The 25,057-nt window shown below is 36.0% G+C and overlaps 1 protein-coding gene across 1 annotated transcript in view; it reads right to left on the bottom strand.

The window, feature by feature from the left end:
• LOC132142183 (adhesion G protein-coupled receptor L3-like) overlaps positions 1 to 25,057 on the bottom strand; it is a 95,133-nt gene that overhangs the window by 23,932 nt on the left and 46,144 nt on the right. The window contains exons 7-11 of the mRNA XM_059551842.1: positions 16,806 to 17,102; positions 15,540 to 15,637; positions 14,866 to 15,051; positions 12,045 to 12,083; positions 9,291 to 9,474 (exon numbers count right to left, since the gene is read on the bottom strand). Of these exons, the coding sequence (XP_059407825.1) occupies positions 9,291 to 9,474; positions 12,045 to 12,083; positions 14,866 to 15,051; positions 15,540 to 15,637; positions 16,806 to 17,102 (804 nt within the window). The remainder of the gene's footprint in view (positions 1 to 9,290; positions 9,475 to 12,044; positions 12,084 to 14,865; positions 15,052 to 15,539; positions 15,638 to 16,805; positions 17,103 to 25,057) is intronic.

Genomic DNA, 25,057 nt, shown 5'->3' with positions numbered 1-25,057 from the left:
CTCAGTCTGCAGGTAAAGATGGAGGCGGCAAAAGAAAAGTTGAAGACGCTGTTTTTGGTAAAACATGACTTTTACGACTTCATTGAGTTTTGTTTTATAGAAAACTCTTTTTAAAAGATTTTTGTTTTGTATAAATTGTATCTTAATTTTGATCAATGTTTTATCAATCAATTGCCCGTATTTTATAAATAAGAAGCAAATATATAGCAGACAATGTAAAGAGGCGCTGACACGATCACTTGAATTGCATGTGAACTGTAGGATGACCAGATGATATTGGCTGAAATTCGGGACGGGACGGGGGGGGAGTTGTCTGCAGTCTTGGGTGACGGGATGGGGGGCTTATGATATTAGACTTCGTAGCCTATAATAAAAGATAATGAATTTTTAAACCTTAACTAAACACATTTTTATTCAAAGATCAACAGTCTGTCATTACTCTTTAGTCTGCCACAAGAAACAACAACATTAAAATCATGAACTCAAATGTCAATGTAAAAAGAAAAAAAAAACAATGACTGTTGTAACAGTGCGTAAATCAGACCTTTCTGTAACGCTAACGCTAATAAGCTTAAACAAAAATAACAAGATAATTGTGTAGCGGAGTATTTTTTGTACACAGTGCCGCGAACTGTCAATCACTCCTACACAGTTTTGCATCACTGTCCTCCTCGCAGCTGCAGCAACTTGCGCTCTCTTCATCAAACTTTAAAACAAAAAGGGGACAAAAAGGTTGTATTTTCTTTGTGCATATAGATTAATTAGATAAATGAATATCTAAATTCGTGCCTAGCCGCCTACGGTATTTTTTTAGAACTTAGAAAAAAGATGCTGCAGCCACTGAGCAGCCGGCGGGGGATGGTTGCAGGACGACTCAACCTCTGCAGACAGTTTTTAATGTTTATCAGACAATAACTACTCAAGATTTTGCTTAAGTATAATTTTCGGGACAATTAGGGCCAGATTCGGGATTCGGGACAACAGTTTAGATTTCGGGACTGTCACAAATTTTTTGGGAGGTCTGGTCACCCTAAACTGGAGGGTGCCGAAACTCGCCTCGCAGATTTGAGAAATATAGGCTATATATTACAGAAAGCTTGAAATGTCTACTTTTAAACGAAAATATTAAAACAAAAATAAATAGGCTACTCTCTGATGATGTAATCCATATGAAATGTGCATTTCTCTCTGGTGTGGCGAGTCCGCATCGTCAACTTCATCTTTGCAGCGACACAGAAAACACCAGTTTATTACTAAACAATAAAATGTCTCCTTGCATATTTTTGACCCAGCAGGCCGTTCTGGGTTGAGCGAGACCCCACGGAATGAGCGAGCGGAGCGTAATATATGGAGAAATGCACTCACTGATTATCACACAAGGTTTCCCGGAGAAGACAGACCTCTTTTTAAATCTTGAGAGGTTCACGCTGTGGATTCAACTCTGTGTCACCCCTCATTGTAAAATAAATTTATATTTGAGAGCTCATCTGTAAGAACACCCACATTTGCTTAAGGTAAATTCATGTTAATAACTCAATGTTAATTCATCTACGTATGGATTCAGGTCACGGTGGAGGTGAAAGCTACTAAAAAGCTCTCAGTAGGGCAGATGGTGTGATGCAGAGACATTAGAAGCAGTTCTGTTCACTTTACACTAATGTAATCATTTGTAATTGATTTCAAACGAGGCTTCTCTCTTTTCAGTTGAAAAGTGTTTGTCTCATTACTGATGTGCAGTGTTTAATTTAACAGTCTCTTTAAAGAAAGCTAAAAGATGCTTTGCAAGCCCACACTTCATTACAGCTGGCGAAAGAACAATACAAGAATATTATACTGAAAAACAATTAATTCCTGTGAGATGTTCTGGGTGGAAGTCTTAAGGAATTAAGGAAATCAAAGAAATAAGTAATAAAGAAAAATTTTATTAATCATTCTAATGTATATATTTACTATAATTATTATTTTTTAATTGTTATTTTAGTATATTATATAGAATAAAATATAGTATAGTTATTTTATATTTGGTATTTTTAGTAGTAATTTTGTTCTTGTTGTTCTTATGTTTTGCCATTTTTATTATTTTAATATTTCTATTTATTTTTTTATTTCAATCTTAATGAATTTTGTACTTCACATATTTGAATTGAGTTAAGATTTCATCTAATATACATATTTTATTTTATTTCTGTTTTATTTACTATCTACATAAACAGTATTGACCATGGTAATCAAGACGTTAATTTTCATTTTTACGCAGATGACACTGTTATGTATTGTGGTGCACCTTCAAAACAGCAAGCCTTGATTAAACTTCAAGCGGTATTTGATGTTTTTCAGTCTCGGCTTCATAAACTAAAACTTGTTCTGAATGCTGATTAAACTAAAATCATGTTATTCTCAAGCTCCAAAAAGGCGGTAGACAATCTTATTCCCCTCTTCAGACTTTGCAAGGTAATGTGATTGAGTTAGTGAAAGAATATAAATATCTTGGTATCACTATCGATGACAAATTATCTTTTGGGTCTCATATAACTAATTTAACGAAACAATTAAAAATAAAGCTTGGGTTTTATTTTAGAAATAAGTTCTGTTTTTCATTTAATGTAAGAAAGAGGTTAGTTTCTGCTACTTTCTTGCCTGTACTCGATTATGGTGATGTGCTTTATCAATTTGCTTCCTCTCAACTTCTTTCTTCTTTGGATGCTGTTTATCACAGCGCTTTAAGATTTATATCAGAGAGTAAACCTTTAACTCATCATTGTATATTGTATAATAGAGTATCCTGGCCATCTTTGTCTATTAGAAGGAAAATTCATTATTACTTAATCATTTGAATGGAATTTACTCCAAACGAAATTGAAATTACAAACTTGATTTGTAATTGTTTTTAAGTGTTTTAAATTGTACATTTGTTGTTTCAATTTGTAAGTTGTGACTGTAACTGCTGTCCATTCTTGGCCAGGACTCTCCTGTGAAAGAGATTTTAATCTCAGAGAGATTTTCCTGGTTAAATAAAGGTCAAATAAATAAATACAATTTAATTAACACACATTATATTAGTTGACTGATTATTTACTAGCATCCTCTTTTAACAAAATAAAGAAAGAAAGAAATGTTATAAATTATGAATACAATAATTAATAATACACCAAAAAATTAATTTCTGCACTTCATAATAAATTAATGCATAGATTAATATGTAAGCAGGGTAAATCAAATATATTCCTATATTCCTTAAAACATCTGTAGAAAAATATTTTGACGAATAAACACAAGTTTACATGCAGACAGTTTGGGAATTAAAGATTATTGTTTTTTAAAAGCACACACATGAAAAAGGAAAAAATGTGCATCCACAAATCAGAGTTTGTGTAGAAAACTCATAAATCTCTAAATTAGTGTGTATTGATTGCACTGTATTCACTCTATTGAGACAATGTTTATTTATTGAGGTAAGTTAAAAGACACCTATGGCCGGCCAAATAGCTTTATAAATTCACTCTGAGACATGAAAGTATGCGTATGTATGTGTGAACATATTATATCACATCAGCATGTGAAGTCTACAGTTCTCTTGGGGCAGCCATGAGTTATACAACAGGCATCTTATGAAGTTACACATCTTTAAATCACATCTGAATCTATGTGTGTATGTGAGCATTATTAAAATCATTTCCTTCATATCTGCAGGTGGTCTCCAGGCCAAGCAACAGGCGGTTTATGTAATTCTCAGCCCAGGTTTTGTAATATAAAGTATAAAAATACAGCTCCGTGTCAGTCTGTTTCGTGCACGAGTGTGAGTTGTGTGAAATACAGATTTTTCAAATTGCACAAAATAGCACCCTTCTGATCTCATTTAAGAGATGCTACTCTTCTGTCATCATTAATGTCATTTATTTACAAACCACATCACAGTATACTGTTCTAATAATCAAAACAACATTTGTGAAATTATGCAAGTCACTTTCCTAAGTAGTTCTCGAATGAGATGTAACATGTTGTATAAACCTCATCTACAGATGACTGATGCCTGTGACAGATTTTGAGTGCTTTTACCCTCCTCAGACCGCTCATAGAGCTAAATGCACCAAGGACACTTTTTTGATGGGTCTGAGAAAGAACATCCTGAATAAAGGAGTCATAAGAAAGCATATTTTCAGGCTGAAAAGAGAGATACCCACACAGATAACACACAAAAACCTGAAGTAATAAAGTCACACACCCTAGGGTAATGATCAGAGGGATACAGTGTGTGTGTGTGTGTGTGTGTGTGTGTGTGAGAGAGAGAGAGAGAGAGAGAGAGAGAGAGAGAGAGAGAGAGAGAGAGAGAGAGAGATCCATAAGGAACAGAACAGCCCAGTTATATAAACCACTTCAAGCACTGCACAGCAGATATGGTGCATGCCTTCAAAGCAGATACACACACACACACACACACACACACACACACACACACAGGCTGCAGGGGTACTCATACTGTGCTAACCTAATTATCTGAATCTAGTCTTCACAGAAAACTGTGCACAAGTGTAATCTATTAACATGCTGTTTTCAAACCAGACAAGTTGTTCGGATCGTTCTTTTGGTATTCTGTTTTAAAAAGATTTAGAGAGCATCTTTTGTCACCCAAATAAGCCAAATTCTGCATTCGATCTAAAAAAAAAAAGCAATTTCCTCGATGCTCTCCGCTCTATGGTGTACACACTCATTTTACAAGACCAGCTCATAGCATAAAGAAAGCATTAAAGGAAGGAAAGAGCGAGAGGAGGAATACGTTTCTAATTTGAATAAATGGATAATGGTGGGAGATTTTGTCTGCGAGATTAAGATTAGCTTTCGGCTAAGATTTGAGATTGAAGATAAAAAAAAGAGCAATGTAATTACGAAAAAAACTTTTCTTTTTACTGAAAGATGTGTATGCATAAAAGGATTTGCACTCAGTGCTAAAGAGAATCTAAGAAGTTCTGTATATTAATTTCTTGATTTCTTAAGTCTTATGTAAAAGACAAATAAAATACATTAAATATGTACGGTTGCATAAATCCATGTTTCATGCCTGTTGTATTTTCTGGTCTGTTGTACTAAACACTGGAAATGAACAAGCTGAAAAATATTTTGTAGAATAAACTCAAGTGTCTTTCCCCATAGAAACATTTTTTTATTTTTGTAAAAACATATACATGAAAAATGAAAGTTTTTGGTCTGTTGTACTAAACACTAAATTGGTATTCTATCAAGAGTTTTATTAAGTAATTGTACAAAATTACTTCATGATGTACTGTATGTTGTCAGAAATTTGTTATTACGACAATTAATGTACTGTAGGATAAACTGACGCTATACTGTAAATATTGAAATTAAACATCTCATTCTTTTTATATGTTTAGTTAACTTACATTTTGCGAGCTAACCACAGTGTACTAGACAGTTGATCAGTCTTTTAAAATTGTTTAATTATTTTATTATATTTTTAGATTTATTATTTACTTGTATCATTTTTATTAGGTCTTTAATATTTATATTTAGCTTTAATTTATTAGCATTTTAGTTTAAGTAATTTTAGTCGTTAGATTTATTTTATATTTCATTTAGGCACAATTATTATTATTATTATTATTATTATTTTAAATTTAGCAAAATATTTTTATTGTACTTTATTTCAGCTTTCTTTAAAATAATTTATAAATTTTTTTTTTTTTTACGTTAACAGCAAGTCTATATCCTTTGCAAATGTTTCATCTAATAGTTTTATTTATTTTATTTTTTATTACAAACGTCTAGCTGGACCCCTACTCTGTGAGCTTCTTTTACCACTGTAATTTCATCATATTACAGTAAACGGTTTACCAGTGCCCAATTTTGTTTTAGAGGGCTCTTAAATGCCTTAAAAGGATTTATATTTTCCCCTGTCTGCTGTGTATCATCCCAGCCAATGATTATACCAGTGAAGGGTTTCTTGTGACGCCATCAGCTATAGTATTATCCTCTGGTTTCAGTGCTTAGTTACATGGCATTTACGGCTCAGGTGACTGACAGATCTAAGTGCCCATGAGCAAAGATAGCAAATATTGTACACTTCTGAGGGGTTTAGTACCAGCCGAGCGCATGAGAGATGAATGCTAACCGTTAGCTCAGTTAGCAATGTAGATTTGCATAAAAGAGATCACACAGATGTCGGTGGAGTTTTTTGATGTTGCTTATGCACTAATGAACCTCTCCAAAAACAGCCATGTAAAACATCAAGGCCAAACAACTAAGGCATATGATCAGATGCCAAAAAAACACCAGTGATGAAATACGCAGAGAGAAAGGGGAAAAGCTAGGCTAGAGGGCAATCCCACGGAGAGCTATTTCTCTCAGGCGAGATGCATGTGAACTGGCCTTGAGTGGTGGAATAGCGGATAAATTGTTTGCCAGGAACGATAAATTTCCCCCTTTGTGCTGTGAAAGCACTGGAGAAGAATAGAGCAGTTAGCATGGATCTCTGACCACCATCCCCCTTCTTTTCTCTCTTTTTGTTTTCTTTCATTTATTCTCTTCCTCTCCCTTTCATCCTCTCTTTTCCACACTGCTTTTGTCTGTCTCGCTCTCTCTGTCTCTGGTTATGTTCTGTTCATTCTGTCTCCTCCTTAGTTTTGTTCTTCCTGCTGTTCTCATGTCCTCCCTTATAACGTTTCAAATCTTTGCCACTGGCTCCCTCACTTTCTTCCTCTCTCTATTGTTTCTCTGTCAGTGTAAATAGTAAAAATTAAAGGAAGAGTTCTTCAAAGAATGAAAATGCTGTCATCATTTACTCAACTTCACATCTCTCCAAACCCGCATAAAAAGAGGAATTCTGAGGACTGTGTACTAGTTTCTCACTACAGTTATCAGGGACTGGAGCTTGCAAGCTTTAAAAAGTCTGCAAATGTATCAAATATAATATCAGAAATGAGTTGTGCATATGCAGACCTCTGTGGCAAGTGGACAGTGAATGCAACTATAAAAAAAAAAAAATATTTAATTAAATTACATTTTATAGATTATGATGAAAATACAGGTGATCACCGGCTGTCAAGTTAAAGACCAGTTAAAAAATATATATTGATTTTATACCTAAATCTCATTGCATTCTAAATTAAAATGTTGCGTGAATGAGTTTTTTAGTCATGTCATATCTGACCTTGTGTTTCAAGTGAGCCAGGAAGGCCCTCTCAGAAAGAACAGGTGCATGTCATTCCTGCTTTTCTTCTGTGGTAAAAAACTAAAAAAATAAATAAAAAGAAGATCTGTTTCCCATTGGGCCAGAGAGTCCGTCATGCACCGTATCTCTTAAAGCTGAAATTGTGAACATTTAGATTTTATTATTAGTGTTGTTTTAGAGGCTAATATCATGAATGTGTTTCTACATTAATGTGTCTTTACATTAAGTTTTGGACAATAAAAGGCAAACTTTTTCCAGTAAATTTCCCAAAAGATGTTGGTTGCTCAACAGTCACTGTTCATTGTGTAAATAGAAAGAATAATGCATTATTCTGCAGTTCCTAGAAAAGGCCAACTGGCTGTTATGTATTCTCCTGAGCCAATTTTTATTTGCAACTGGCGTTTGGTGAATGTTAATTTTAAACCCTAGCTGTAAAAATGTGTGTGTGTGTGTGTGGTGTGTGTGTGTGTGTGTGTGTGTGTGTGGTGTGTGTGAATGAGCTCATGGTTTTGAGTGATTGTTGCAGCTATAAAAGTATTTATTAGAGTATTTATATGTAAACAGACTTTTTTCTGCTACATTTCTAGAGAGATAGAGAGAGGTTGTGCTTGTGTTGATGCTGTCTTTAATCTGCAACATTATTTTTAGCATTGGTTTGAATATTGATTATAGATTAGATTCATTGTTTAACTGCACTGTCTTACAGTTTCACAGCACCCATTCATTCCTGAACAGCTTGAAGGAAACTGCCTCCTGCCTGCACTGACTGACAGCGTGAGAGCAGTTAACGGCATGCTGGAGCATTCTACAATTAACACAGCAATGGTTTCAAATGTCACGTTTGAATGCTCGTATTGATCAAGAATTATAAATCCCATCAAGCTAAAAATGACGCCATGTTGAGCGCATGCTTTCTCTGTATCTGTGGCAGTCCTGTGTCAGTCGGTACACATTTTGACCACTTCTGTCTGTTAAAGATGAGGCATGGATTCCTCTGCATGAGTCAGACGGAACGAGACCCCCTGTGTGGAGCGCTCTTGTGTTTTGCACAGACACGCTTCGTTACATCTAGCTCGAGTGCACTTGAAGCCTGTGTCCCTGCTGTTTACCTCTAATGTGATAATGTGTTTTTTATGCATCAGGCCATACATATGAACCCCTAGCAGACAGTGTTCATGTGCACTTTTTATGGGGGGGATATATATATATATATTCAATACAAAACATTTATATATTTCCTTACTAATCATTACTCATTACTCACATTACCCTTCAGAAATCATTCTAATATGCTAAAAAAAATCTTTAATGCATTTTTACACCTAATGAAATCTCTTTGGAAGTGTTCAAAATGATTAAAACCCCTATGTGATGTTGAAGATTAATGCAAACTATGTGAAGAAACTGTGAAAGTATTATTATTTTACATAAACCGTAAATTATTTATGGTTCTTCTGTAATGCTGATGATTATTGTACTCTTTATTTTCACCCAGCATTAATATTTTGGTAAATATTTAGGCTAGGCAAATTTCTGAACATTAATAAGGAAACACTGGTTCAGTACGTAGAGTTTTTGCATGTTTTTAAAAAAAGATATTTAGCTTTTTCAAGATTGGTAACATTCTAGACATTTCTGTAACATTCTAGAATATTCTAGTTCTTTCTGGAACATTCCATCCATAACAGCCAGAAATCCTCCAGTGTACACTTCTGAAGTTTTGGACGACTCATTTTTGTTAAACTGTTGTTGTTAGCTCAGTATTTTTATGCACGAGTAATAACAGATAAGTTTGTATAAGTTGTCAACATATTTTTGTAGTTTTCATGACCACTGTTAATCATGAGATTTTCATATTCAGCATGTTAAACTTCATAACAGAACATTACAAATAAAAACATAAAACTTTGTTTCACAATGTTATGAATCAGCTTGTGCAAACAAACATGGTTTCTTTATCCAAAAAGAAAAAAAGGTTTTATCCATCTGTTTTTTAACTTAATTTATTTGTCTCCTCATGACAGGAGAAATCAGAACATGCAACTGGAGACACAAAGATGAATTGTGCATACTTATTAGATCGCGATGGCGGGTTTGGTAAACTCACGTATGTTGTCGGTGCTCTCCTGTATGGTGTCGGTTTTGAGGAGGTTGTCTGCGAGCATGAAGGCACCCGTCTCCACCGTGTCCAGCAGCATGGTTGCACATCGCAGCTGCTCGGCCACAGAGAGCTCCCTCCAGGCCGCCTGGGATCGCACCTGCAGAAGGTTATTCACCGTTTCCACCATGGCCTGCAGAAGAGAGGAAAACAGAGACGTCAGCGCTCTGGAGGCGAGGGACGACTTCTGAACCCATGCACATACATTCTGACATCTGAACTTCACAGTAAGGACATATTTCCCAAAGTGCACACTTCTCCAATAAACCATTTCTCTTCCACTTCCACCCGCACTCACACACTACACGGTTTCTGTACTGGAATATAACCCTGTCAAACTAAAAAAAGATCCACAGGGAGTGTGAGACATTGTGGAAATGAAAGAAGCTGTCATCACACACACACATGCAAACACAAGGCAAGAGGTAATTAATGGCTCCATACGAGCACTGTATAGAAAAAATGAAATATCTCGGCTGTGTGGCGGAGACTAATATAAGGGACTTTAAAAAAGTCATTATTAAGATATTAAGCCTTTTAAATTTTGGCAGTGAATATTATCACAGGGATATTAAAACCTCAACCTTGATATACAAATGAAGGTTTAAGACTTTAAGGTGGTAGTTTATTAAAAGGCTTGATGAGTATATTGCGACACATTACAATCTTGCTTTTCATTTGAAAAAGTGCAGCACGCTGCAACATAAACATATGGACTGCAATGATATTCACAAAGCAGGCCAAATATATTTGTCTCTTTCACAAAAACGCTGCAAACAATGATTCCAGGTCAAAATCCTTTTATTTAAAATAAATCATGTCTCTATGGAAGTTCATAACCTTGCATTGTTATTCATTCACATAATATCTGTGGCGAGGAGATATGTGATGAAATTAACATCTCTCGCTGTAGTGCACTCATCCGTAGGGATGGACAGAGGGATGTTTTGTCATTTGTCTTTAAATTGCTGAAGGCTAATCTGGCCATTGGGGTGAATCATTCTGCCCCAGTTACAGTAGAGCGGTGTGTGTGTGTGTGTGTGTGTGTGTGTGTGTGTGTGTGTGTGTGTGTGTGAGAGAGAGTGAGACAGAGTGTGTTAAAGGCGGGATGAGTATATTCATTTTGACACCACTTAAGTAATGACCCTTTTATGAGAGAGAGAAAAAGGAGAGACAGAGATGAGAGACGATTGGCATAAAAGGTAAAAAGGAAGAGTTATATTTACTTCCTCACAAAACTGCTTCTGAAATCTACTGACAAACTGTGTCAAGAGGTCAGGGGAAATTGTGTGTGCATGTGTGTGTGTGTGTGTGCACATGGGGGCTCGTACTGTGGAGACAGATAAGAGATTTTTTTTAAACTCTTCTTATATTCTATTTCCTCACACACACAGCAGCAATACTCTCCACAGACTTGGTAAATGGAGCAGAACTGAAGTGCTTTGAAGCTGAGGAGGTAATCCAGCATGAAGAAACACACACACACACACACTGCATTACATATTAGATGACCACTGAGAATCCATATTTGCTTGATGTCAGCACCGGGAGGCTTCAGACAGTTGTCACAGAATCCTGTAATTCTCTCTGTCTAAATCAGCACGATCATCTGACATTTGGATAGACTCATTTCATCTCAGCAGATATTTGAAAAAGCACTCTGTCTTTTTTTGGTTCAAGTTGCTCTGCAGTCACCTCGGACTAATGTTACCTAATGGTGTGTATGCAGGATCATGAAAAATGAATAGATTTTGGTTATCAATGCAATGAGCAGAAATGTGTCAATTTGAAACGGCAAGTGATCCCTCAAATTTAGACTAAATAAATAAATTAATAAATAAATAAGCATTCTGTGAATCTGGAATTGTTCTGTTCTATTATATGAGGTGACCTGATCAATAAAAAAATACATATATGTGATCCTGGACCACAAAACCAGTCATAAGGGTAAATTTTTCGATTTTATAAATCAAGCTGATTAAATAAGCTTTTCATTGATGTGTGGTTTGTTATGATAGGAAAATATTTGGCTGAGATACAACTATTTGAAAATCTGGAATCTGAGGGTGCAAAAAAATCTAAATATTTAAGAAAACCACCTTTCAAGTTGTTCAAATTAAGTTTTTAGCAATGCATATTACTAATCAAAAAAGTTTTGACTGAGCGGTCTAGATCAGTTTGAGATACGTCATTTTCAACCTCTTAATCAGTTCGCATGCTTTCCTTTTGTTCAGTCTGCTGAGCTTTTCTTGGGCTTATCTACATGATTCTGTGTGTGTGTGTGTGTGTGTGTGTGTGTGTGTGTGTGTGTGTGTGTGTGTGTGTGTGTGTGTGTGTGTGTGTGTGTGTGTGTGTCTGTGTGTGTGTGTGTGTGTGTGTGTGTTTATCAGTCGCCTGATGTGACACTGCTGACCGGTGCGGACATCACTACTGCTTTCTCATGAGAAAAAAATTGCTCTGCTTTTATAAATGCAAAAAAAGCAGCCCACGGGCACAAGTGCAGACGCACAGACACACACAAACACCCAATATGATTCATATGCTATGACACATACAGCTGCACACAAGTATAAAGCAGTGTTATGTTGAAAACTTTACATCTGTGTAGATGCTAAAGTGATATGGAACATGAATTAGAAAGGAATATATTTGTGTCTACACACACACACACACAACATACAAAGCAAGGACAGAATGAAATACCTGTATGAAGAAACGGCACGATCGCTCTCTCTTCTGAAGCTGAAAGACACAATTATTAAAACATTAGAATAACAATAACTCACAAACACAACTCCACACGAAAAATCACAGCACGCATGTAATCATTCAGAGCCCAATAAGAAACCAAGCCTATTTAGCTGAAACAATCATTTAGTAATAAATAATTAAGGAATCATGATTCTATTATGTATCAGAGAAACAAAATGAATCTGTTACTGAGTTACTAAAACTCACCAAAACATTCCTACATGTCTGCCAGGGCAAAAATACTGTAAATATACAAACAAACACCAGTGAGTGAATGAAGCAGCGGTTTCGACTGTGTCTGATTGCAGATGAGCTGGTGTTTGTGTAATTGATCACTTTAGCTGGATGCTGGTAATAGGAAAGTGGCTGTAAAGTGATATTCAGGCTCTGCACTGTTCAGCTAGCTCCTGAGAGAATGAATGAGATTCACTGCTCTACATTTAGACACATTGAATGTGATGTGTGTAATAAAAAATATATACAGAATTGATACTTTCTCCTATTGCAGCTTTATGCGCAGAGCTGTCTGTTGGGGTCAAGCTCTTATGACATTCTCATCTGGTCTAAATTTCAAACATAGAACATAGAAGTGTATTAATATGATCATAAACAACAAAGGTCCAACCAGATGCAAAAGAACGACGGGAAAATTCAAAATTTTGGCTTTGAAAAAAATTCTTGAATTGTGCTGTTTTAATGCTGACGCTAACTTAATGCTAGTGCAAAGTTATTAATGCTCTCAGCATACAGTATATGATATACAGTAGTCTGGGTTTTGTTTAGAATGAATGGATGTTAATTATCTTTAAAGGGGTGGTTCGGGATTTTTGACATCGGACCTCATTTTTAAGTCAGCCTGGTTGTTATTCATTAGTGGAGACATTTTTTTTTTTTAATGATCCAGTCTTTATATTTGGATAGATAGCCGATGCTAGGCTAGCGCGAGTCAATGGGTATATGTTAGCCAGCCATTAAAAACCGTTTTACCCGCTCCACAGTGCACCAAACGCAAATCAATTATAACACTAGACTAACGATGCAAATGTCCGTTGAGAGAATAATGTTAGAAATCAAACTTACCTTTCATCACATTGCATTAGTTATAATTTGTTCCCTGTAATCATAAGCCTTGTCGACAGCAGCAGCGGAGTGATATTGATTACCTAGGCAACCGAGTGAGCCGGTCCACACATGACGCAAGTGTATTTACCTGCCGCTGGCACACTGATTATCACTAACATCACATAAGCAGAGCAAAGTAGAGCCGGAGCAAAGTAAAATTCCACAGCAGCTGAGAAACTAGTTCCTTTAGGATCATTGAGATGAAAGGTAAGTTTGATTTCTAACATTATTCTCTCAACGGACATTTGCATCGATAGTCTAGTGTTATAATTTATTTGCGTTTGGTGCACTGTGGAGTGGGTAAAACGGTTTTTAATGGCTGGCTAACATATACCCATTGACTCGCGCTAGCCTAGCATCGGCCAACTATCCAAATATAAGGACTGGATAATTTTTTTTTTTTAAATGTCTCCACTGATGAATAACAACCAGGCTGACCTAAAAGTGAGGTCCGATGTCAAAAATCCCGAACCACCCCTTTAACATGCCATCACCAGTTTTATATTGCCAAATATACAGCCAAATATTGTTGTGTACACTATTAAACTACTACTTCACACTGAATATATTGCATGATAATTGCAATTTGTTGGTTCTCTTAATGCAAATTATTTTATTGGATAAATATGCACTGGCATCAAGCAGGCATTTTAAAAATATTTGTATATAATTGATAATCATTTATAAAATGTAGAATATTTAAATGTATGTAGTCTCTGACAGAGTATAATTCTATATTTTCAGCTAAGCAAAATAATGAATATTTCTATTCTGGTGTCATAATTGTCCCGTGCACTGGGAACCAGGACCAAGATCAAGCTTATTAAACCCCAGATCTGATGTAATATCAAATTTAGCATTTTTATTCAATTTCTTATAACTGTTTAGTATATGTCTTAAAAATTTCCTTTTAACTTGTCTTTATTTTGGCTTTGTTTAAAGCATTCTGAAAGTACATTGTGACATCAATATCATCAAACGGAATCATGACCTAAATGTATCGTTACACTCCTAGTTAGCTGCATCGTAATATTTTCACAAAGTATTGTTTCTTATATTCACAGACATGTGACTATTTTTGGTCATGAACCACCAGTTCTTTGATATGCATAATAAATATATTTGTCTGCATTAGATGTCTGACTGGACGTTATTTATGTTTCTCACAAATTAATCCGTGCATAGGTGTATTGCTGTGCAGTCAGCGTGCTCGTTTCACCACTTTGAAGTTTTTTTTTGATGTGTGTATGTGTGTTGTTCTTTTATGTCGGGGGCTTCTTTTGTTAATTGGAAAAGCTCACCGGGGCTTTATGAGCTGTTTTAATATGTGTGTCCTTATTTAGAAGAGTGTGTGTGGGTGTGTGAGTGTACGGATTTCTGTCTATCGAGCAGTAGCTGTTTTTAACCGGATGTTTTCCCATTTGGGCCTTAAAGTCTTTGATCTGTAGGCTGCCACAGGTTTACTGCTTAAAACACTGTACTCTGCACATAACTGGAGCACGACTTTCTTTCCCACTCCTTTTCGCACAAAAATACACATAGCTTTCTCAAACATAACAAAAATGGCAATGTTATTAACTTGTAATAAACATGTAATAATAGTGTAATGACTAACTGCACAGTGTACGTGGTTTATTAACAGCACGGATACCTTGTTTAAGCTCCGTGCCGCTGTGTCTTTCCCCCCCGGGGTGAGATTTCGCAGCTGTACATCCAGTAGCTCCACCAGTTGTGCCATGGCTTTGACTGTAGATGGGACATCTCCGGGTCTCAACTCTCCCTTCGTCTGTTCAGCCAACTCTCGTGCTACTATAGCAGCCGTTTCTCCTGATCTCATCTACAGAAAGAGAGAGAGAGAGAGATGTACGTGGGCATATTACTTTTATTGTCTCTGTCCCTTGATGGCCGAATAAGTAGATGAACAAATGGCTTCATAGATTTGAGATTCTACCTATTTTCGGATCTGCTCTCTGCTGTACAAAAGAAGCCATTTCACATTACTGATAAGCTTCAGTCATCATCACACTTTACACACACGTGCACACACACACACATGCCAAATGATTACAACACGCTTTTTGCAATTTTGCAGCAAAGTGAAATACATTGCAGCTAATCTTGACAGTTGAATTTAGGCTCATTTTGTTGTACACTAAAGCAGTTTTGCTGCAGGCTTCTCTTTGTGATAAGCTTTTGAGCCTTCCGTTAAAAAACCTTCAGGTCAAATTATGCTTTATTAATATATTTGCTATAGGCATATCGCTCTCCGCTGAATTTAACACTATGCCATTAGCTTATTTCCCATGGTGCCATGTTTTTACTCACTCTCTGAGTGATGTGATTGGTCCATGGTGAGGTGCAGTTGCTCAGATCTGGTCCCTTCAGATCCCAGTAGCCAAGCAAACAATTAAATGTGGCTACACCTGAAAAATAATAACAAAGAAAAACATGAGAACAGCACACACATATTCGCTCAGGCATATGCATATCCACACTGAGAGAAACATGGCCTTTCGATTGCTGTCAAAGCAAACACACACACAAGCAGGGTGAGAGATTTACAAGCGGTACATAATGTGTCAATCAACAGCTGGCAGCTGCCCACATAATGAGATGGCACTGACCTGAACACCTGAACAAGCTAACCCCAGTAACAGGAAAGACGGTTTTTTTAAAGAGGTAAATACATACCCCTCATAACTTTTACATGTTCATATCCATATACAGTGGCTTGAACAAGAATTTTTCATACTTCAATCACACTTAAATTAAAATTCTGTCATTATTTACTCCCCCTCTTCTTGCTCCAAACCTATATGCTGCTTTGTATCCATGGAACTCAAAGGGATATTTCAACAGAAAGTTAATGCTCCTCTATTTTGTTTGTTTTGTGTTTTTATAAAATGAAACTGGATGGTGACCAACTGGCTGCAAAAATTACAAAAAGGATCATGAAGTGATCAACTCTTAAATCTTATTAATGTTTATGTATATTCATTTATGGTCCTTTTATTATTTATGGCTATTTGTTGCAAGTGACCTCTTAAACACTTTTTAAACACTTTTATATTACATAGAAGAAAGAAAATCATCAATCAAGTATGCAACAACATGGGGGTGCAAATGATTTTTGGGTGAACTATCCTTTTAAGTAATTGTGGAATGTTTTGCAAATCTTTCTAATAAATTACACTTTGGTTTGGAATTTTGTTATATACTGTGGAGACATTCTCACATTTTTAGGGAACACTTTATTTCGGTTAAATAATAAATGACTATTTAATTATTTGTACTGCAAGAATTCCTATTGTTAAACATAATTATAAAGAATACTAATGATGAGTTTAGCTCTAAACACTGGGATGATAAATTAATTACGGGTTTGAATAACAAATGAATTCTTTCATCCATTTTATCAGGAGCTTTGTTGCACTGTTGAAGTGTATCAGATCTTTCCTAGGAGCGTAACACACACACACACACACACACACACACACACAGCTAAGCCATGTATTCAATACACATTAAACAAAATAAACCTCTGTGCACACACAATGCCCTTAATAATAGATGAATCTCACTCTTACTAACCTATGGTGCCAGGTGGGCATGGTTGCTTAGCAAGCTGTCCCTGGTGTGTCCGTGGCCAGGAGATTTCAGCAGTGAGACGTGGGGTGCAATAGTCAACAGTGACTGGAGTCTGGAGGGATGGAGGCGACCGTGTCAGGGCTTCTGGGAGGATGTTGTTATGGCGGCGAGGCGGAGCCATGGGGGTTGTTGTAGTAGTAGTGAGGGAGGGGCGGAGCGTGCCCGTATATGGGCGTGGAGTAGTTGTGGAGCTGCGTACTGGAGGAAGTGCATCAGGAAGCAAGACTGAAGAAGGAGGATCTAGAAGAAAGAGAGAGAGATTTAACACTTACAATAGAAAATAACGTGAGGTCTTGCAATGCTATATGTCAATTTAGATATCATAGCAAAAACTGACATTCGATTAAAACACTCCTTTATTAAAATATAGATAGATAATGGATGGATGGATGGATGGATGGATGGATGGATAGATAGATAATATATACATTTTATTATTAATTAAAAATCCATGTATCTGTCAATTATATAGCAATTAAAAGTACTTCACTTATTTACATTTCCCCTTCTCTTTTAACATTTTATTTTAATTTCAACAGCCGCTGTTTAAACACAGACATTTGCACAAAAAGTACTGCTAAAAGAGAGACATCTTCAATCTCAGTCTCTCTCTCGGCATCTCTGCTGTTTCAGGGATGACTGAATGAGTCAGGTTTCTGGAGAGTGTTTGTGTGTGTTTGTGCCCTGTGTAGCAGTTGGGAGTGTATGTTTTGACAGGCCCGATCCCTGAGTGCAAGGACTTCAGAGAGGCACAGATAGATGATGTTTAAAAGTCATAACTCCCCACTGGCATGCTCTGTTCCTGTCTGTCTCTCTCTCAAACACACAAGCACACACCTGAGGGCCTGAATCAGGCATATAGCAGTCAAATGCATATATGTAGCTTTGTTTACTGAAATAAAGTGAGAAAGAATCTGTGATGGAAGCTCAGGACTTTACATGGCATGGAGTAAACAGCCCTTAAACCTGTGCTAGACTAAACTATGTTGTAAGAGTTCTGTCTACAATACATGTGTGTGTGTGGATAGACACGTACTGGCACACACACACAGCCAAAGAGCAAAACTAAAGTGATAGCTTCTCTCTCTCTCTCTCTCTCTCTCTTTTGTTTCTTTTTGTCTTTTATTCCCTGTCTCTGTCTTGCCGTGTTTATTTGTAGATGTTCTTGTTGCTGCAGCAACTGCTGGAAAAACGGACAGAACTCTGAAGAGGATATAAGACAAAAACAAGAGGAGAGAGATGCTACTTCTTTTCCATTTTCATGTTTGTCTGTGAATTGGCCATGGCGATGTACTTTAATAAAAAGGTATATCTGAAAAGAATGCAGGAACAAGATCCCACAAGGCTCTATTCTAGGACCAATGAAAATTTATTTTAACTGTAACTGAAACATATAGTTTGATATGTTTTCTGCTTATTTTACAACCCTGTTCCACATGTAACCCATTTAGTTACCTTATACTTAACTGTACTTTCTTGGGTAAGAACACTACCCACCTAAACTAAAACTCAGTCCTATAAGTACTAAAACCCATTAAAACATGGTTAAAAATAAGCAGCGCATATTTTCCACATTGTTTGAACAAAATACATATATATACATACATATAATTTATTTATTTATTTATAACAAAAGCGAGTAATAAACACCCAAATTATGAAATATGTTTATTGTGTTCTATTTTTTGTTCTATTCAGTGTCACATGATCCTTCAGAAATCATTCTAATATGCTGATTTGCTCCTCAAGAAACATCTTTGGTTTGGTTATTATCAATGTTGAAAACAGTTGTTCTTGTCATGCTCACGGGGAACATCCTCGCAGTACTGCCTAAAATTGCAGACACGCTACTGACCCTGCTCTAATGGCTTTCGTACATGATGTACTTGCAGGTGCATTAATTATACCTGAAAATGTGCACTAACAAAACTGTGCAATCATAAGGCAGCGTGAGTCCTCGTTAGCAGTTCCGAATGAAAGACAATTCCTCTTTCTTAGACTATATCCCACCAGACAGCTCTGGCTTTTTATAGAGATGCACTGATCCAACTATCCCCTCGCATCTCCTCTCATCACTTTTCCTGCCCTCTTTTTCTCTTCTCCCTCTCTCTCCCCCTCTCTCATCCCTCTGTGCAGCAAATCTGACTGTGATTTTAAAGGGCTGCTGAGTGAAATGAAAGCACTTCCTGTTTCTATTTCTGTAACTGTCTGTGTGAGGAGCTACTGAGGCAAGACTCGGAAAGCAGCAGAGCATTCTACAGTGACTAATCGCTCACACACACGCTCACAGAAAGGCATGGCACCCTCCCTTCCTTTTTCAAACAGAAGCCATTAAATGACAAACCAGCCCTTTCATCAAGCTTCCAAATCTCTCCATCACTCCTTTCTCGACGATGACCGCCTGTCTGCCATGCCCTCAATGTCTCGAGATTGTCATCTCCATGATACAGCCCACTCAGACACAATAGGGGTACAGATAGAGGGCAATGTGTGTGTTTTCCAACGGAAAGGGTGCTTTGATTGGCGGCTGATCAAAGGAAGTCTTCCATTCTACGCCTTGATGGAAAGATGGCTGACTCACTCCTTGAGGGTAAAGGTCACTTATCCTCTATTGCTCCAAACATTTTTAAAGGCAGCGTGACTTCAGAGTGCGCTTCCAGCACGGTCTGTTAAGCACATCTCTTCCTGTAGACTACCATGAAAGAGAAGGCGATAAATAATCAGATGTCTATTTCCGATTGCTGGCTTGTCGGAAAACTGCTGTATGAAATTGGGTCATTTGATGTTTGGTCATTCTTTCAAGTGCGACCGGAACAAGTCTTTCGGGGATATTCAACGCACACAGTCCTGTTAAATATGCCTCTGCTCACACAGAGACAGGAAACAATGTCACCTTGCTGATCAGGACCAATCAGAAGACAGAGTCATGGCAACTGCGCAGGGAATCAGTGATTGGTGCAAGTTTGAGCTGCTGTTTATGATGTAATTTAAAACGTGGTAAAACAAAGTTTAACATGGATAAGGCGATCAAACAGTGTGTGTATAGCAGTAACATTTAAGTCAGACTTAAAATGCATGAATGTCTTTGCATATATAATAAAATATCATGTAAACTAATGTTCAAAACTTTGGGTTCACTAAGATTTTTTTATTTTATTAATATTACTATTTTTATTTAGGAAATGCACAATTGATCTAAAGTGACTGTAAAAAAAACACTTTCTGTTCACAAAAGAATATAAAAAAATACTACTTTCCAATAAAATTTTTCAACATTAATAGTACAGTAGGAAATGTTTCTTGAGTGCCCAGTCAGGAGTGTCATAAGGGTCAATATTTAAAAATTTAGATTTATAAATAATATGAAAGCTGAATAAATAAGCTTTTCATTGCTGTATGGTTTGTTGTGATGGGGCAATATTTGGCTGAGATACAACTATTTGAAAATCTGGAATCTGAGGGTGCAAAAAAAAAATCTAAATATTGCGAAAATCACCTTTAAAGTTGTCCAAATGAAGTTCTTTGCAATGCATCTTACTAATCAAAAATTAAGTTTTAATATATTTACAGTAGGAAATTTGCTAAATATCTTCATGGAACATGATCTTTACTTAATATCCTAAAGATTTTTTGCATAAAAGAAAAATCTATAATTTTGACTCATACAATGTATTTTTAGCTATTGCTATAAATATACCCCAGAGACTTAAAGGGATACTCCACCCCTCAAATTAAAATTTAGTCATTGATCACTTACCCCCATGTCGTTCCAAATTCGTAAGAGCATTGTTCGTCTTCAGAACACAAATTAAGATATTTTGGGTGAAAACCGGGAGGCTTGTGACTGTCCCATAGACTGCTAAACAATCGATTGTCAGTTTTTTAATCATGTAAACATACATTATGTAAATAGAGTACACTTTATTTAAATCCCATATTTAAATTGTAATAATATTTCCTAATATTACTGTTTTTATGGTATTTTGATTAAATAAATGCAGACTAAGTGAGCATGAGAGGCTTCTTTTAAAAAACACCTAAAAATCTTACCGCCCCCGAAAACTTTTGAACAGTAGTGCATCTGTCACAAAATGTCTGTTTCAGATTATATAATATTGGATTATGTTGTTCAAAATTAGAATTAAATATCTGGGCACAAAATTATTTGCATGCATTCTGGTTGTTTAATGTGTCTAAACTGTCACCAATTTGTTAAAAGTAATTGTAAGAACGGCTCAGTGACATTCGTTTTCAGAAAAGGTCTAGAATCATTTGTATGCAAATGCCACTTGGTTTGATATTTTGTAAATAATGCAGTGACATTCACACATTTTTAAGTGTGACTTCAGTGTCCAAACACTCTCTGGGTCCACTGTTTAACGAAGAGTTACAGGTCCTAAAAAGAGTGAGTTCAGAAACAAAAGAGAATTTATAATTATGAAAATGCAAAATATACATATAAAACACAAAGAGAGAGGAAACATGAAAGCCCAGCCTCCTCTCCTCTCCTCTTCCTTTTATTATCAGCAGTATGGTAATATCAATGTAAGTCCCCACTGTAATCTGCACTCTTATCCTCTCACATCTACATGGTGAGATGCTCTAGGTCAGCAGTCTGTGTAAATGTGTGTGTGTGTGTGTGTGTGTGTGTGTGTGTGTTATTAACACTTGCCAAACAGCAAACATGAGTAAAAATGTGTGTTGATACATAAACTGAACAACTCTCTCCCCACCAGTGTTTTTCATTTTTTAAGTTGCCAGCCCCCACCAGCTTTTTTGATCATTTCCACAAAACTTTCATGAATATCTGAACATGCAATATGTGAAAATAAAGAACAGAGCTCTGCTTTTAAACAGACAAATAAAAAATGTTTTTTTCTAGCTTCATTCATTTTTATATTTTATTTTATATGTTTCATAAAAGACCATGTCTGGATCAGATTCAGACTGATGATCAAAACACAGATGGAGTCAATCGCTTCCATCAACACACCTAACTCTTCACAGTCCTAAAACACTTCCTGGATCGACATTTCATTCAGTATTTCATGCTATTTAATGATTGATGATCGCATTATTTTACATAAATATATGCATCTGCTTGTATACGCAATCGCTTGTTTCTGCTTCTTCTTCGCTGTGTTTCGATCCATTCAGTACTCTATCAGAAGATGTGTAATAGCGCCTCCTACTGTATAACAGTGAAAACACAGATTTTCTAAGGAACTGGAAATGAATTGGTTCTTTCAAACAGTTTGTTCACTTCTTTTATGTCACTATGTGGTCCCTGGCATCCTGGTGTAAGATATTACATGCACAAAAATGTTCCAAAAAAGCTATGTGTAGTTAATAATAATAGTTTTATTTGTAACAGTGTTTACTGTAATTTCATATTCCCCAGTTCGGTTTGTTGCAGTCATAATTCAGCTCATATAAAACATAAAGTAATTTAGAAACCTTAATATGATTTGTATTTAAATCTCAGCTGAAAAAAATACATATAATGCTATTAAATGCTAATGCTAATAAATGCTATTTATTAAAAACAGCTCTCTTTCATTTGTGTGCTGATAAAATGTCCTTACAGTCACTTCTCAGATATATTTGCAGTGTATTTTATTCATAACATTTTAATTATTCAGCTATTAAAGTAACTTACATCAGTCAAATCTTAAAACAATAAAAATATTCGCTTCAATGAGTCAGTGACTCACAATGTCCACATGAAACGCTTCTTGCTTCATTGAGTTATAAGAATTGCTCAGATTGATTCAGGAACAAATTCTTTTTGACTTATTTTGTGAAACTAATTCACTAAAAATGATGATTTACTGTCATCAGTATGAATGATCACTATAAAGAATCTAACCCTCACTGAAGTAAATGATGTGAGCTATTCAAATCGATGCTATTCAAGCCCAGTGAAGAACATCATTAATTTTTTTTGTCCTCGGTGGAAAATTCACAATCAGAGGTTTATCTATAATGCTTTAACCGATGGTTTCAATCATTTTGACTCAAGGTCCTCAATTGTCCACAGCAATATTTAAACATCCTGGATATAGATAAAGGATTTGTCATTCACAACTTCTACATAATAAAATATTTTTTAGAACTTGACATGACCAGAAAAATTTATTTTGTTGTTATAATGAATGACCATGGAGTTATGAGATTTTATTCATCTAGTTTTTTTTTTTTGTTTTCAAATCTAGAAATAACACTTTGAAATTTAGTTTCAAGGTTTTTCAAGATAATTGGAATTTTAGTTGTCTTATTTTAAATTCTTTTAAGTCATTTAACTCCTCCTTGGAGGTTTGCTGAGGATCCCTGTTTGAGAACCACTAGCCTAAAGTTTTATTTTCCTTGCATTTCCATCAAAACAAAAATATGAGGAACAAAATAATGATGTGTCTTCACGTTTTTGTGACAGGTGGAGTATCATTTTGAGACAGACAACAGACTGTGTGTACTGCTGTGACCGTGAGTGACTCAGTGATATGTGCTGTTCGCCAACATTTTTCAAGGAAAAACAACTTTGTCCTACTCTCATACTTGCAAGAAAATAATAATTAAATGAAATATTGTTAACCCTTTACTTACGATTATTCATGAGATCATACAATGCACTATATGTGAGGCACAATTAATGCATTAAACTACTTTTATAATGCATCATATATAAACTGTAACCCAAATATCGGAAAAATACTTTCAAACATATTTTTACTTAAAAATAAATAATATGTAAAAAAACAGCTGAATTTGCATAATACATATTTATGGGGCGGTAAATGTGTTCAGTTCTCCCACTATTTGCAGGTGAAGCATAAAGTTAATTTTATACCCTGTGTGTGTGTGTGTGTGTGTGTGTTAATGTGAGATTGTTTGTGAACTCTGAAGTGTGTGCACACAAGTGAGAGTGTGAACATCACTCCATTACTGATTGATCTGTGTTAAACTCCCTGCTGGCAGATCCAGGTGCATTCTTATTCCTGCGGATCGGTTTAAATAAAGTTTTCCCTCTGTGCTGAGCTGTAATTGCCAATGGAGAGGGTTTTAACCGCATGTAAGACATTCTCTCATTTAATAAAAGCAGAGAACAGAAATCTTCACTACACTTAAGGAGCACGTAGGCTATTCCACTTCAATTCAACTATCTGCGGTGCAAATCCTAACATATTACATTAGCATCAGACTCTAAAGCAAACCTGGAGGAAGAGGATTCTGGGTAGGAGAGTGAGAGAGTTAGTCTGTTGAGAGTGCGTTTTAAAGTAAAGCAGATTAAACTGCTATCACCTCTGCAGTAAGACTTCAAGACGTGCTTAAGAGAGAGATGGTGAGTGTTACATGTGAAACACTTGTGTGCATGTTTTTTTATATCCTCAGTGTGAACATGCTTAACCGAGCAGAACTCATTTAATTTCTATCAGCCTTTAAATCATGTTTTTATTTTTTTCACTGAATATGGCTCAGAGTGTGTGTCTGTGATCTTTGGATGTACTTTTGCACATGCAAGAGAAAAAAATGGAAATGATAACAAATAAATGGGGTAAATTCAGAATCTCATTGCTGATACTGATAGACTTTTATTTGCAAAGGCTATCTGTATTGTTTTAGCACTGTATTCTCAATGCAAATCAAGTTAATAATAATGCACATTTACAATCTTATAAAGCTTACAAGCCACAATCCCCCATCTCTGGTCTGGATATATCGCAGTTATATAACGCTCTTCTTCATCATGATGAGTTACTTCTATCATGATTAATAGAAAACGTACACTAAATGTTTTGCTTTCAACCAATTGAGATTTAATTTGCATTTTCATTCAGCACGTCTGCTTTTTTTTACGCACTGGTCTGAACAGACAAATCGAATGCGAAAATTAAACTGAATTTTCATGCTGAACATCAGGCCTTAATAGCGCATCACCATGCAGCAGAGCTGTTCAAGTGCATTTTGTAAACGGTTATTCAGAATTATTCGTGGTAGCTAAAAAGATGCAGGTTTTGTGAAAGTGAAAGCTTGAATTTGCACCCAAGAGTGCCTATGAGAGACCTATAAAAAGGAAAAGAAATCTAGAAGCATCAAGAGAAAGTCAAAGATACAACGAGGAAAGGAAAGCACATAACCGGGCAAATCTAATCTCTTTCAGTCTTTTCATCTTCGCTCTTTACTGTTCCTGTAGATCT

The sequence above is a fragment of the Carassius carassius genome, chromosome 6, assembly GCF_963082965.1.
Source record: "Carassius carassius chromosome 6, fCarCar2.1, whole genome shotgun sequence".
Lineage (NCBI taxonomy): Eukaryota > Metazoa > Chordata > Actinopteri > Cypriniformes > Cyprinidae > Carassius > Carassius carassius.
Note: the sequence above shows the minus strand (reverse complement) of the source record. Positions and strands in the feature narration are given on the sequence as shown.